The sequence below is a fragment of the Trachemys scripta genome, chromosome 3, assembly GCF_013100865.1.
Source record: "Trachemys scripta elegans isolate TJP31775 chromosome 3, CAS_Tse_1.0, whole genome shotgun sequence".
NCBI classification, from domain to species: domain Eukaryota; kingdom Metazoa; phylum Chordata; order Testudines; family Emydidae; genus Trachemys; species Trachemys scripta.
In genome coordinates, this window is record NC_048300.1 from 47,228,825 (window position 1) to 47,241,645 (window position 12,821).

The following is a 12,821-nucleotide window of genomic DNA, read 5'->3' on the forward strand; positions in this document are numbered from 1 at the left end:
TGTCAGAGCTAACGCTGTGACTAACTCCAGGTTTCTATCCTTCCCTCACTCCCCTTACTATAGAATATACTGATTTCCCACATGTTTTTTTATATGAACACTGGGAATGTAATTCGCATTAATGCTTTAGTTATTAGACATATTAATCAATATTAATGTTGACCTTTATTTATTATGGAGTGGTTCCATAATCTTTATTATATAGTAATAATGCACAGTGAATACTGGTCTTGCTGAACATTGCTAAAACAGATTTGTGCAAATCTGCCCTTGGTCTTTGTAGCCACGTGGGCATGAAGGGAAGCAGAGTGAATGCAGTAGGCTCCTCGTAGCGCCTGGTTCAGGTTAGCTAGGTGGAGGTAGGAAAAGAGGATGTATGGTCAGGCATACCTTACAACTCGCTCAAAAAGCACCAGTGTGTGCACTCTCCCTACACACTGCAGCACACTCAGAGGGTGTCAGGGGCCTGCTTTGGCGATCTGGCCCACTAATGAGTACATTAGTGCCCAAGGAGGCACTAGCAGGGTATTCTGCCTTGCTCCTGCACCAGTTCACTAGCTAGAGTTCACAGGAAACAGGCTCCCTTTGCCCTCTTTTCCCCATTAATGCATCTGTGTTACACAGATTTGGCCCTTCATTAGCATTTTTCCAGGGGGTAAACACCAAAAGCTTCATCCTGGGAGCTATATAGCACAGAGGATTAAAGCTCTAAGGATAACTTTCACAGGTGGAAATCTAGATTTAAATCCTGTTTAATTCACATGCTCAAAATATGTTTAGTAAGCTCTGCTTAGTCTCTTAGTTGACTCTGGTCCACAATGCAAAACCACAGCAGGAGTCACAAGCATGGCTCAGAAGCTGGCACTGGAATAGCAAACATGAATTGGCAGAGCTATGCGGTGACACTGAACACAGCATCTGCATTCTGTACACACTATGCCTGGCTGTAGCCACTACCCTTTCTTAGATCCTCAGTATCAAGAGCTCTAAATTCACTCCACAGTTTTACAAAACCAGTTTGAGTGGCTGAAGATAAACAAAGGGGGCTCATGTTTTCAACACCCAACAAGTCCCCCATTTCTTAATGAGAGCTGCGGGATGCTGAGCACATTTGAAAAATGGTTTGTTTTTTCAGTCCAAACCCCGTTCTCCTTTCACAGGCAAGATTCACAATGAAGTCAAGTAGTCAACAAGCCCTTGGCTCAAGATTGGTCCTTAATCATGGACATGTTAAATCAATTTCATATATTGACTTTAGATCTCCAGTTTCTAATACACATCAAGCACAGGACAAGTTTCCTTAAAAATACATTTTATTTACAGCACCTCTGAATTTTCTTTACTTTGAAAATAATATAAATGTACATAACACATTAAGAAATCTCTTATTAACAGTTAATAAAATGACTGAAGTTTACAATTCAGGGATTTCAATGATCAAGGAAATTATATTATGGTACATTATTCAAATCATATACAGTATAAAGGCAGAAAATGCAAGTTTTTAAGCAACATAACTCCAACCTTGTAACAAAACCTTACAGTGAAATCCTCATATAAGGCATCACAGTCCAAAATAAAGCATTTATCACTTGCAGGTGCATCCACTATACATGACACATAATTCAGACTGCATAGTAAGTAGGTTCTATAGAAATCTTCATAACAGTTTGATAAACACTTCTGCAACTTGTTCCTTTCACATGTGAAAAATCAATGGTCAAACTCTTCCTTGAAGTAACTCCTGTGAAACCTTATTGATTTAATTTTATCCTCTCATGGTCACAAAAGAGCCATTTAAAAAAAAAAAAAAAAGCTGGACTATTTGTGAAGAACTCAAATTATTCATAGCAGCGTGAAATCATCCACATGGGGGGATGATCAGATGATAGCAGCCTAAAAAATAACAAAGACCACTGTTATTTAGTCTTGTAGTTAGAACTATAGAAAACTCAAAGATAGGGAAAAAAGAAGGCTGAATTCCAGGGAAAAAAGTGTTTGGAAGACACTGGACTGTTGAGAAAGGGAATGGTGTAATCAAATAGGAAAGGGCAGAAATACAAAAGATCCTGACAGCAGACAGAATTTAAAACGTTCAAAGATTAATTTGCAATGGTTTTGTATCTCATCTAGCAACAAACACAAAGGAGGAGACGGCAAGAAAAGGTCAATCTGAATGAGTGAGGAGTGCAAAAGTTAAATCGGGGAATGAAAGAGGCACATGCAAGTTGTAAAACAGGTACAGGAGAAGAACTAGACAGTACAAAAAAAAAAAAAAAAAAGGTTGTGTGGTTGTGTGTAAGGAAATGCAGACCATAAAGAATGAACTATCAAAGTCAAAGAGAATGAAAAATGGCTGCACAAGAGATCAAGTATCTTCCTAGAGAAAATAAAGAGCAAGAGATCAGATGAAAATTCAGTAACACAATGGAGACACTGCTAAGAATAAGTTAACTGAATTCCCTCTCTAACTCTTTACAAAGAAAAATGGGGGCAAGATGACAAACAAGTATAGAAAAATTATTGTGAGAAAGAAAAAAAATACAAATATAATCAGTATGACTGTGATCAGAAAGAGAACACAGAAGACTGAGAACTTGAATTCACTTAGACTTTTGGGACAGATCCTCAGCTAGGAAATCTGAGCATAGTTCCATTGAAGTCAATGGAGTTATACTAAGTTGAAGATCTGGCCCCAAAAGACTGATCTGCAAATCCAACAAATAAATATGGCACCAGGGTGAGCTGGGTAAGGGGATAAAGAACTAGCTTATCTATCAAGTCCAGAGGGTGCTTATAAGTTGAAAGCAGTTCAGGAGGAAGGAGATGGATGACTAGTTAAATGTCATCCATATTTTAAACAGATTTCATTCACTATAGGCAACTATGACAAACTGAAAGGAGGAATGTTGAGAGAGGTTCTGAGGAGGCCAATCTGGTGTGGGAAGGGCTGAGCATAGCACCCAACATTGAGATGGGCCTGGAAGAACAGGCAGATAGGAGATTTAGGTAACTGAATGCAGAAAAATGTAATGGAATTAAAGAAACCAGAATGGAATGTATGCCAAAATGTGCTAAGCTACAATCTATGACTCAGAACAAGGGTCTGTGGATAAGGATGAATAAAATACTGAAACAATGGGGTAAGCAAATTTCAAGAGAGTTAAGAGACACCATGGGAATTCAAGGGAAATCTCTTCATGTCAAATACCTAACGGGTAGAATGGAGTATATCAGAAAGAGGAGCAATACAACCAACCAGTATAACTAGTTTTGTAATGGACTTAAGAAAAGTATGTTGAGGAAGAAAGTGTTGTGTAGCACAATCCTAAATAAAGGCAGAGACTTGATCCTACCAGGTTTCCTGTCCTGTTACTATCCTGAAAGTGCTCTTCTTCCCTACAGAGAGAAGGCAAGGCCCATCTTCATAATTAAATGCTTTTAAGTAATGTAAACAGATTTAGTACAATGAAGCAAAGTCTGAAGCTATTTGATTTCTGTACCTGAAGATTTCTATAGTCCCTGCTATTTGCTTATCTATTCATAGGTCACAGATAAAGTATATTAATATTAACAGATAAGCATACAAGTAGAAGAGAATTACTTCACTATACATTCAGGTTACAATACTTTAAAGAACCTGAGAAGTAGGTAACCACCACTTTATCAAACATTGGAGGGGGGGAAAGGGAAAGAAGATGGTCTATATAAGCAAACATCAAGGCATTACACACTTATTAGTTTTTTGTAATTCCAGAGTAATAAACAATACTGACAACCAATCTTTCAAACTTAATACAAAACACGGCAACCTGATTTAAGACGTATGTACCCAAGTGTGAAGGTGTGATTTTTTTTTTTTTTTAAAGTTCCATCATACTAATACTTATGATTTTCGGGGAAAGATTTTGCCATTTCTTCTTTAATTCTCAAAAGGAAATATAAATAAATTAGATACAAAGGAAACTACATTTAAATAACACCATAGTTATATACCAACCCAACAGAAGCAAGGGCGGTCTTAAGCTCATGCCATAGTCTTTTAAAAGGCAGAGCAGTATAAAAAGATGTTGTTTCCTGACTTGTCATTTTGTGCAACACCCTTACAGCAGGACTCTGCGGTCCTTACACCCAAACCTCCAACTGATGTCAATGGGATGACTGGGTCAAAAAGCCTGCAATAGCAACATACAATTTAATCTATATAATAAAAATAGATCTATTTACCCAAGAGATAAAACCTGTTTAAAGAGGATAAATATAGATCTTAAATGGGTATTACTGGCTATGTTGATTTCAATGGCTCCTTCAGAAAATGGAAATTCTCAAGCAATGAGAAACCGGCTGTATGCTTTATTAAGTTTTGGCCTTAAGATTATTTTAAGAGGATGTAATTGGCTGTACTAACTATGGCTTTGCTACTTTCAAACCAGCCTAACCTATGGGTCCTGGAAATTTAGCAGCCCAGGCACAGAATCTCTTTGCCCATCCTCACAAGGTGATGCTGAATTATGGGGCACCAAATAAATAGGGAGCGTACCCTGGGTGAGTAAGATATTGAAAGGCTGTTTTTGACAATGAACACATTCTGAAGGTTCTGATTGTGAGCACTGGTAGAGCTGAGCTGCCTAACAAGGCGAGGTCAAGTGGCGTTCTCAGCCAGGGTAGGTAGGTTCTAGTGTTCCCTCTTGGAAAAGTAGACTCGGCCCAGGCCTAAGCCCAACCCTGGTACTAGGGTGAGGTGTCTTGTTTTTCCTCGAAGCACCTGAGAATGGATTCTAAAAACATAACTAGGAGGCTATATTTCCTAGTGGTAGTGGAATTTGTGCACATAACATAATGTTTTGAAATATACCTCTGTGGGGGAGGGTGGGAAGCTTAAAACCTTTAAAATGAACCCAAAGAAGCTACCGTGATAAAATCAAGGCAATAAACTGGCATAGTTTTTAAAAAGTTCCCTTTAAGCATAAAAATTGTATATCAAATTTTAAGGAACTTTCTTAACAAACAAAAGGTTGAACTGTGTCTTACTGAAAAGAATGGAATTGCAGAATCAAAGCTATTCATGAATAGGTAACACTAGCTTATTTATTCATTATGAATGACAACTAAGATATGGTATGTTAAAAAAAATCACAGTAATTCCCACCTAACTTGACACATTAGACCCAGTGTAGTTATTACAAATACTTTGGTCAGCAAAACAAATTGAGTTTTACAATCAAAATGGTGAACAAACAGAATTAATTGGATGAGTGTCTACATTTCCATTTACTAGAGTAGATACAATCCTCATACAAAATTAGCAAATGTTCCTGTGCTTTAATGTCGGCAAGTGTATTCTTTACACTAAGCAGAAATAAATATACTACTATATAATAAGAATATAATATACTATTATTAGAGAAGCAAGAAATCAGCTTCTGCTCCATCCCCTCAAAACAAGAGGCAGTCCAGAAAATAATAAAAGTCAAACATTCCTGTGTGTGTTTTCCAGCTATCAGACACTTTGATTTCATTCACAAGCTCACAGTTCAGAAGCACAAGAGTTATAGTTACAACTGAAAATTCCTGACTATGTAAACTGAGTTTAAGGATTAGTGAAAAATATATTTACTAAATTCCTTAATGATGATACAATAGTTCAATCCAGTAGAATCATCAATGCACTACAGGGCTTTCATTAAGCAGCCCATTTCAGTAAAAAGACCAGAGTTTAATTCCCAGTGCCATTGGCCATAAACTGCGAGCATCGGTCTACACTGCAGTAAAAAGTCCCATCTAGTCAGCTCAAGAAATTAGTGCTAAATTGCATAATAACTATTTTAGGTGAATGCAAAAAATTAAGATGATAATAATCCTTATTTCAGATAACAGGTTTTTACATATGTTTTGGTTTATAGCTACAACAGAGATGGCTTTTCCAACGCGCTCTTCAGCTCCAACCACTGGCCTCTGACTTTTTTGGCCATTAGGCTTTGTTCTATACAGAGATTATGAAGTGTAAAATTAACAGTTTTAAAAGTGTGTACTGTGTAAATATGATTTGTCATCTGATTTTTTACAATTGTCTGTATTTTTAATTACAGCCCCTGCCAATGTATGCTCAATAAGAATTTCAACACCATTTTTATTTAAACTATCGTCTTTATGCAGTGTTGGGGAAAGGCCATTTCTCTCAAGATACTCATGATAATGGTTAAGTGCAACTTCCTGCTGAGGGCAACACAACTGAGAAGCACAAGCTTTTGAGATACAGGGTGAGCTGCATATTAGCTCAGAGGCCTTGTGGTCAATGTACTCCGGTTGGATGGTTACAGAATGGATCCCTGCTTCGTGGAAAACCTCCCGCATTTTATAAGAGACATCTTGGTAATCAGAAGTGGTTTGGCACTTGACATGAAGGGTAGCAATATTCTTCCCACCTGCCAGTTCCCAGACATGCACCTCATGAAGACTGCTAACCCCTGGCACATCAGTTAGTCTTTCCGCTAGAAAACATAAGAGAAAATAATTTAAGAGGGTTGCTCGGGGGGGCCAATTGCAAGTTTCTGGTTATTATGAGGAATAGTTTTTAAAAGCCCCAGCCATGAGGAAAGACACCTATCAATGCTCATGCACCTAAGATATAAGCATGTGACTTTTTAAAAGTAGTTGTATGTAAGGCTTGGTCTACACTAAACCCCCAAATCGAACTAAGGTACGCAACTTCAGCTACGTGAATAACGTAGCTGAAGTCGACGTACCTTAGTTCGAACTTACCGCGGGCCAGACCCGGCAGGCAGGCTCCCCCGTCAACTCCGCGTACTCCTCGCGGCGAGCAGGATTACCGGAGTCGACAGGGAGCACTTCTGAGTTCGATTTATCGCGTCCAGACAAGACGCGATAAATCGAACCCAGAAGTTCGATTGCCTGCCGCCGAACCAGCGCGGTAAGTATAGACAAGCCCTAACATAACACCTATACCCCCTGCAAGCTTCACTTTCCTCTAGTCATCCAGGGTCTGAACTAAGTTGTTTAACTTGGGGACCAATCCTTTGGACATGCCTTTAACACTTATTGGCTTCAAACAAAGCTGAGGGCACTCAGCCCCTCATGGTAGACACTCAGCACTTTGTAGGATCAACGCTAGACTGTAATCTCCTTGGGGAAGGGACCATATCTCCCCCTTCTGCTCAGCTCAGACCCTGATGGACTTCACAAAAGAACAAAGTAATCTCTTAAGTAAGTGTGCATTTATAAAGTTACAAAATTAACCAAAAATGCTACTATTGATTAACATTTCTAAAGCGCTTTGAGATCCTTGGACAGAAGGCACTAGGAAGTACTATTATAATTCAGTGTTGTTCCACTAATAAATGTTTTGTGTGGGTTATTTGATAACAGCTCAAGATCTGGTATTTTTATGTATTGTTGGAGTACCACATTCTCAAAATGCATGCTTTAACTAATCCACAGAGATTTGAGTCATGTTGCTAGGACACAAACATGTGACTCCATTTCTCAGTTCTTGAGAATTTAGAGCTGCTATGAGTATATAATCCAAACATGTCATTCCAGAAATAACACTAGCACTAAAGTATGTCACTATAATTAATAAAAACTCAGTAACAAATTTGCCTTACTCAATCCTTGCATATTAACACCTTTGGGAACCATCTGCAGCAAAATGGTTGCGGTTTCTTTGATAAGTGGGAAGGCAGAGGACAAAATGATGACCACCATAACTAACGTCAGGCTTGGATCAATGTAACACTGCCAGTTACATGGAGTATTGGCATCCAGGGGAAGTGCATAGAATATTGCAGCAGCAACTACCACGACCACAGATCCAAGTGCATCTCCCATCACATGTAAAAGAACACCTGAAATAAATGACATAATACCATTTTGCATTAGCCTTAATTTGGAGGGGGGGAATCCAAATAAACTGTTACAGACTTTTGAATTTATTTTGTTCAACATGAAACTACAGCATTTAGTACCATGATCAGATATAAAGCTTGCAACAGTTGAGAATAAAACAACTGGGGTGGGTGGGATGAGCCTGAACAACTATATGGTTACATAAGTTTGGTGGGTTATTAAACGTTTAGGCTACCCAACAGATCCATAGAAGCTAGCACTGAACAGCATGCCAACATACAATGTTTTTAATCAAACTGTTGGAGCTTACTAAGAGCTGGGCACACCTATAAAGGGCAGTGATCAATTCATAGATCATGATTACGGATGATCAAATAACCGAGCTGCTAAAAGAGGCATAGTCCACTTCTCTCCTAAGTAGATCAATTATTTTCCTTTGATAGCAGTTCTATGACTTTGCTGACTTCTGAAATAATAGCAGCAATATAGCTAACCACTCACTTTGGAGGGAGGGGGAAAGGTCTAAGTACACATGATACAGAGATGGGCCTAAACCAAAAGCACAAATCCAAACACTGGACAAGTTTGGATCCTGATCTGAGCTTCATAACTCAACTAGCTTTATATAGGCCAAATTAACATACACACACACCCAATTCATTTGCCCTCAGACTTTGAGAATAACTAAGTTTGGGTCCAAATTTTTCAGCTTGGTTTCATATCTTTTAGTGTAAGTATTTGTACTATTGCAAGTTCAGAAAACACTGCATACAGCTCTTCTTTCTTCCCTGGGCACGGAAGGAAAAAAGGAATGAGAAAAGTGTATGCATTTTAAAAGATGCCTGTAATACCTCTCTAGGCCAGCCCTGGGCATTACATGGAGTAAGATAATGTGCTTGCTACACATTCACACTAATCTTAGAATCTTCTGTTTCCTTCTTGCAAGTTTAAATATCTTTCCCTGGATGTGCTTTCTAACAACCTCCCCCATCCAAACTTGCACGTTAATGTAACCATGTTAGACTGTAATGCTCTACTTTTATAAGACTAACTTGCCATTACTTTTTATTTTTGGGTGGCGGGGGATAAGTGGAGTTGCCACCTCTGAAAACTTCCATTTACACCCACTCTTAAAAGCTTCACTCCTACATAATCTCTCTCAACTAGGAGGGCTGCATATAGCTCCCTCTTAAACCTATCAATGCTCAGCTGCGAGTTTTCACTTTGCAGTGTTGTAAGACACTAAACTCCCTAAGGCTGAGAACACTGCCTTTCCTACTGCTCCTTGCCAGTTTGGGGCCCAAATGCTGATCCTCCACATGGGAAGGGAAGGCAATATTTCACTAGCCTGCCTTGTACTCATTAAGTACTAACTTTCAGCTGAAATAAGTTTCTTCCTAGTAGAGTTAAGAGAACTCCCCTTTTGGTTTTCCAGAGCAATCTGCTCCCTAGAGGTCACAAGGGTCCTGAGGGCAGTTTTAGCTGTACTAATGGTTGAAGCCTCACTGCTTTCCATTTAAAATTTAATTGGACTTGAGTACTGCAGAGTTTACTTCTGCACTGACAAGAGGGATGGACAAGATGCAACTTCCCTATAATTCTAGGATGCTAACTGTGGATGTCTACACTAGAAAAATCTTAAAATGTCCCATCGTTGCTAATATTGATTCAGCTCCACTGGTATTAGCAATATTGGGAGCCCTAATGAGGATGGGCTGCTCAGTGCAGCTCATGTTTTCAGCACCAAGTAAATTAGATCTACTCTGAGCAGAGTTAGAAGATACAGTGCTTAAAATGCACACCTTAGTGTGCCAAATACACTAGCATGTAGTATTTTGAGGATTTCACATCCACGAAGTTAAAGTAAGTGCCACTGTTTTAGCATATGGTGCGGCTTTGCAGAATACTTTTTTACATTAGTATAATAATGAAAACTTTGCAAATCTTTACCATATACTAAAAATAGACACTCACCTCACCTGACCACCCCCTTATAGGGGATTCACTTGGCACTACCTGCATAATGGATGTGGGAACATCACACTGGTGCAAGAGATGGTGAACTGTGACCAAGAAAAATCTCAAAAAAATATTTGCTTAACATTTTGAATAGTGTTTTGATTAAATAAAATGCTAAGTATTATTGGTGGGGCTTTTTTGTTGTTTTTAAATTAAAAGTGTATTTAAAATCAGTTATGCTCTGGATGCATTTGAGGCATTCAGGATATATCCACATATCTAGTTAGTTATGTTTGTTTATTTTAAGGGGATGCAGGTTACCTTCAAGAATAGTTTAATTAGCATATTTCATTCTGCAGATATTCAGAGCTCTGTGGAGTCCTTTTAGTGTTGGGCAGAAAGAAGTATTTTGAGAAACAAATGTGAGGACTGGACTGTTTGGAGGAGAGGTGGTCCGTAAGAGGGTCTCTGTCAGGAAACAGTCAACAGAACAACAGGGCTGCAGAACCACTATGCTGTTCTTCAGCACTCCTTACCCAACTGACTATGGGGCATCATTGATACCAGTCTTTAAGGAAACTGCTCCAGCAATTCAACTAAAAATACTGAAATACTATGGTAATGATGCTCAAGAAAACAGACCGAAAAGAAGAGCATGGGGACTTCAATCAGTTAAAATTAGTGGAAGAGACTTTGAAGATAAAGCTGTTTAAAAGGGTGCAATCAAAAATAAAAATGTGAACACACACAAAGGGCCAGATCCTCAAATGCCCTATTGATTCATTGAAGTAATCATTATCACTTCAAACCATTTGCGGACCTGGCCTAAGAATGTAAAAAAACCCAGAGTTGGTCAACAACTGTGAAAACTATCACCATTTTTATTTTCATTTGAATTCTGAAAACAAATCAAAATTGAAATTTGGACATTTTTGACGAGCTCTAGTTGAAAAGTCTTTAAAAAAAACAAAATATTATACCTCTGATGTTCAAAGCTTCAGACTTTTTCTCTTTTTTCTGTACTGTCTGCTCTTCAGGCCTTTTCTGAGTGTTCAGGGAATCACCTGCATTCAAAGAAGAAACCCTGTGTTGTGTATAAATTCTACAAACAGAAAAAAAAACACCAATTTTCTCAACACCAACTTATTTTAAAGAGAAACAAACATCAACTCAAGAAAAAGTCAGTCTCTGGCCAACATCCCTTTAATCAACGACCCTTTCCCCCTGCCTATTTCAAACAATACAGTATAGGATACATACAAGCGTGAAATATGTAGTATGTTTGCATGGAATCTGTTCACTCTGCGGTTACCATTAAAGCAAACTTTGGAGGAGATTCCACAACAAACAATAGACAAGAGGATGTTTCCTTTTATTTTAAGGTTGTCTCTCCCTCTGCCCCCCAAAGGAAGAGCCACAATCACTAACAAGGTCATTAGGATATCACAATAGCAGCAAAGCTATAGAAAAGGGGAACGTGAAATAACAGAGGAGGAAGGAGGGGATGATTGATAGATTCCAAGGCCAGAAGGGACCTCTGTGACTAGTCTGACCTGGCTAGGAAAGGCCACAGAACTCCCTGGAATAATTCCTAGAGCAAGGCTTTTAGAAAAGCATCCAGTCTTGATTTAAAGATGACAAGGGGAGAGGATGGGGGGGGGGGAAGGGGGGGGGGAGGGGGGGCAGGATCGAGGGCCGGAATGGGGGCAAGAGAGAGACAGAGGTCTGGTCTATACTACCCGCCTGAATCGGCGGGTAGAAATCGACCTCTCGGGGATCGATTTATCGCGTCCCATCGGGACGCGACAATCGATCCCCGAATCGGCGCTCTAACTCCACCAGCGGAGGTGGTAGTAAGTGCCGCCGACAAAAAGCGGCAGAAGTCGATTTTGCCGCCGTCCTCACAACGGAGTAAGTCGGCAGCAATACGTCGAATTCAGCTACGCTATTCACGTAGCTGAATTTGCGTATCTTAAATCGACTCCCCGCTGTAGTGTAGATGTACCCAGAAGGAGAAAGGGAAGGGCAGAATGGGAGAAGGGAAAGTAAAGGGAAGAAAGGAAGGAGGAGGGGAGGAGCGGGAGCAAGCTAGGATGCAACTGAAAGGCACCTGCTTCAACAGCCTCCTGACACTCCACCACGGCCGCTTCCTCCCGCCCGGCGCCGGGCACCGCCTGGAGCTGCTCTGGGGTGGCGGCGCGGGGCTGCAGGCGGCTGCAGCAGGAGCCCCAGTCCTGGAAGATGAGCAGCCCCACCACGTTGACGGCCAGGCCCAGCGCCCCCACGATGAGCACCAGCTCGGGGCCGTCGATGCGCTCGGGCCGGGCCAGGCGCAGCACCGCCTCCACCAGGATGGTGAAGCAGAGGGCGGTGAGGAAGACGGCGTTGCTCAGCGCCCCCACCGCCTCGGCGCGGCCGTAGCCGTAGGTGGCGCCGGGGCCCCGGCGGGCGCGGCGGGCGATGCGCCCGGTGGCGATGCCCACGCACAGCGAGATGAGGTCCGACAGCATGTTGAACGAGTCCGACACCAGCGCGATGGAGTTGCCCAGGTAGCCGGAGACCAGCTCGGCCACGAAGAAGCCGGCGGTCAGCACCAGCATGAAGATCAGGCGGCAGGTCTTGCCCGAGTAGCGCCCCATCCCGGCAGCTGGCCCCGGGCCGGGAGCGAACGCGGCCGGCTCGCCACTGAGCCAGCGCCGAGCCCCGCCGGCTGCAAGCCCCTCCCTGCGCCCTGCCCCTGGCCGAGCCTCCGCGCCCCGCTTATATGCAGCGGCGCCGGGCAGCCCGCCCCCGCCGCGCCAAAGGGTGGCACTTGCCCGGCGGGAGGGGCCGTGGCGTTACCCGCTCCTTGGCCGCGGGGATGGGCTGGAGGAGGCTCGTCCTCGTGCAGGCGGCCGCGCGGCGCTCATGTCCCTGGGGGAGGAAAGCGGCTTGGTGCTGCCTGTGAATGCTCCGTTCTGATAAAACCCTCTCCCTGAGCCATCGCCTGTTTCTAG

At 41.6% G+C, this 12,821-nt stretch overlaps 1 protein-coding gene across 1 annotated transcript; it reads right to left on the bottom strand.

Moving 5' to 3' along the window:
- Window positions 1–1,332: 1,332 nt before the first annotated feature.
- Window positions 1,333–12,464, bottom strand: SLC30A10 (solute carrier family 30 member 10). Its single transcript, XM_034764608.1, has 4 exons — window positions 11,936–12,464; window positions 10,806–10,889; window positions 7,626–7,865; window positions 1,333–6,491 (listed from the first exon to the last, which is right to left on the bottom strand). Exons 1-4 carry the CDS (start codon window positions 12,462–12,464, stop codon window positions 6,019–6,021), a joined length of 1,326 nt encoding a protein of 441 aa, XP_034620499.1. The 3' UTR covers window positions 1,333–6,018.
- Window positions 12,465–12,821: the final 357 nt, after the last annotated feature.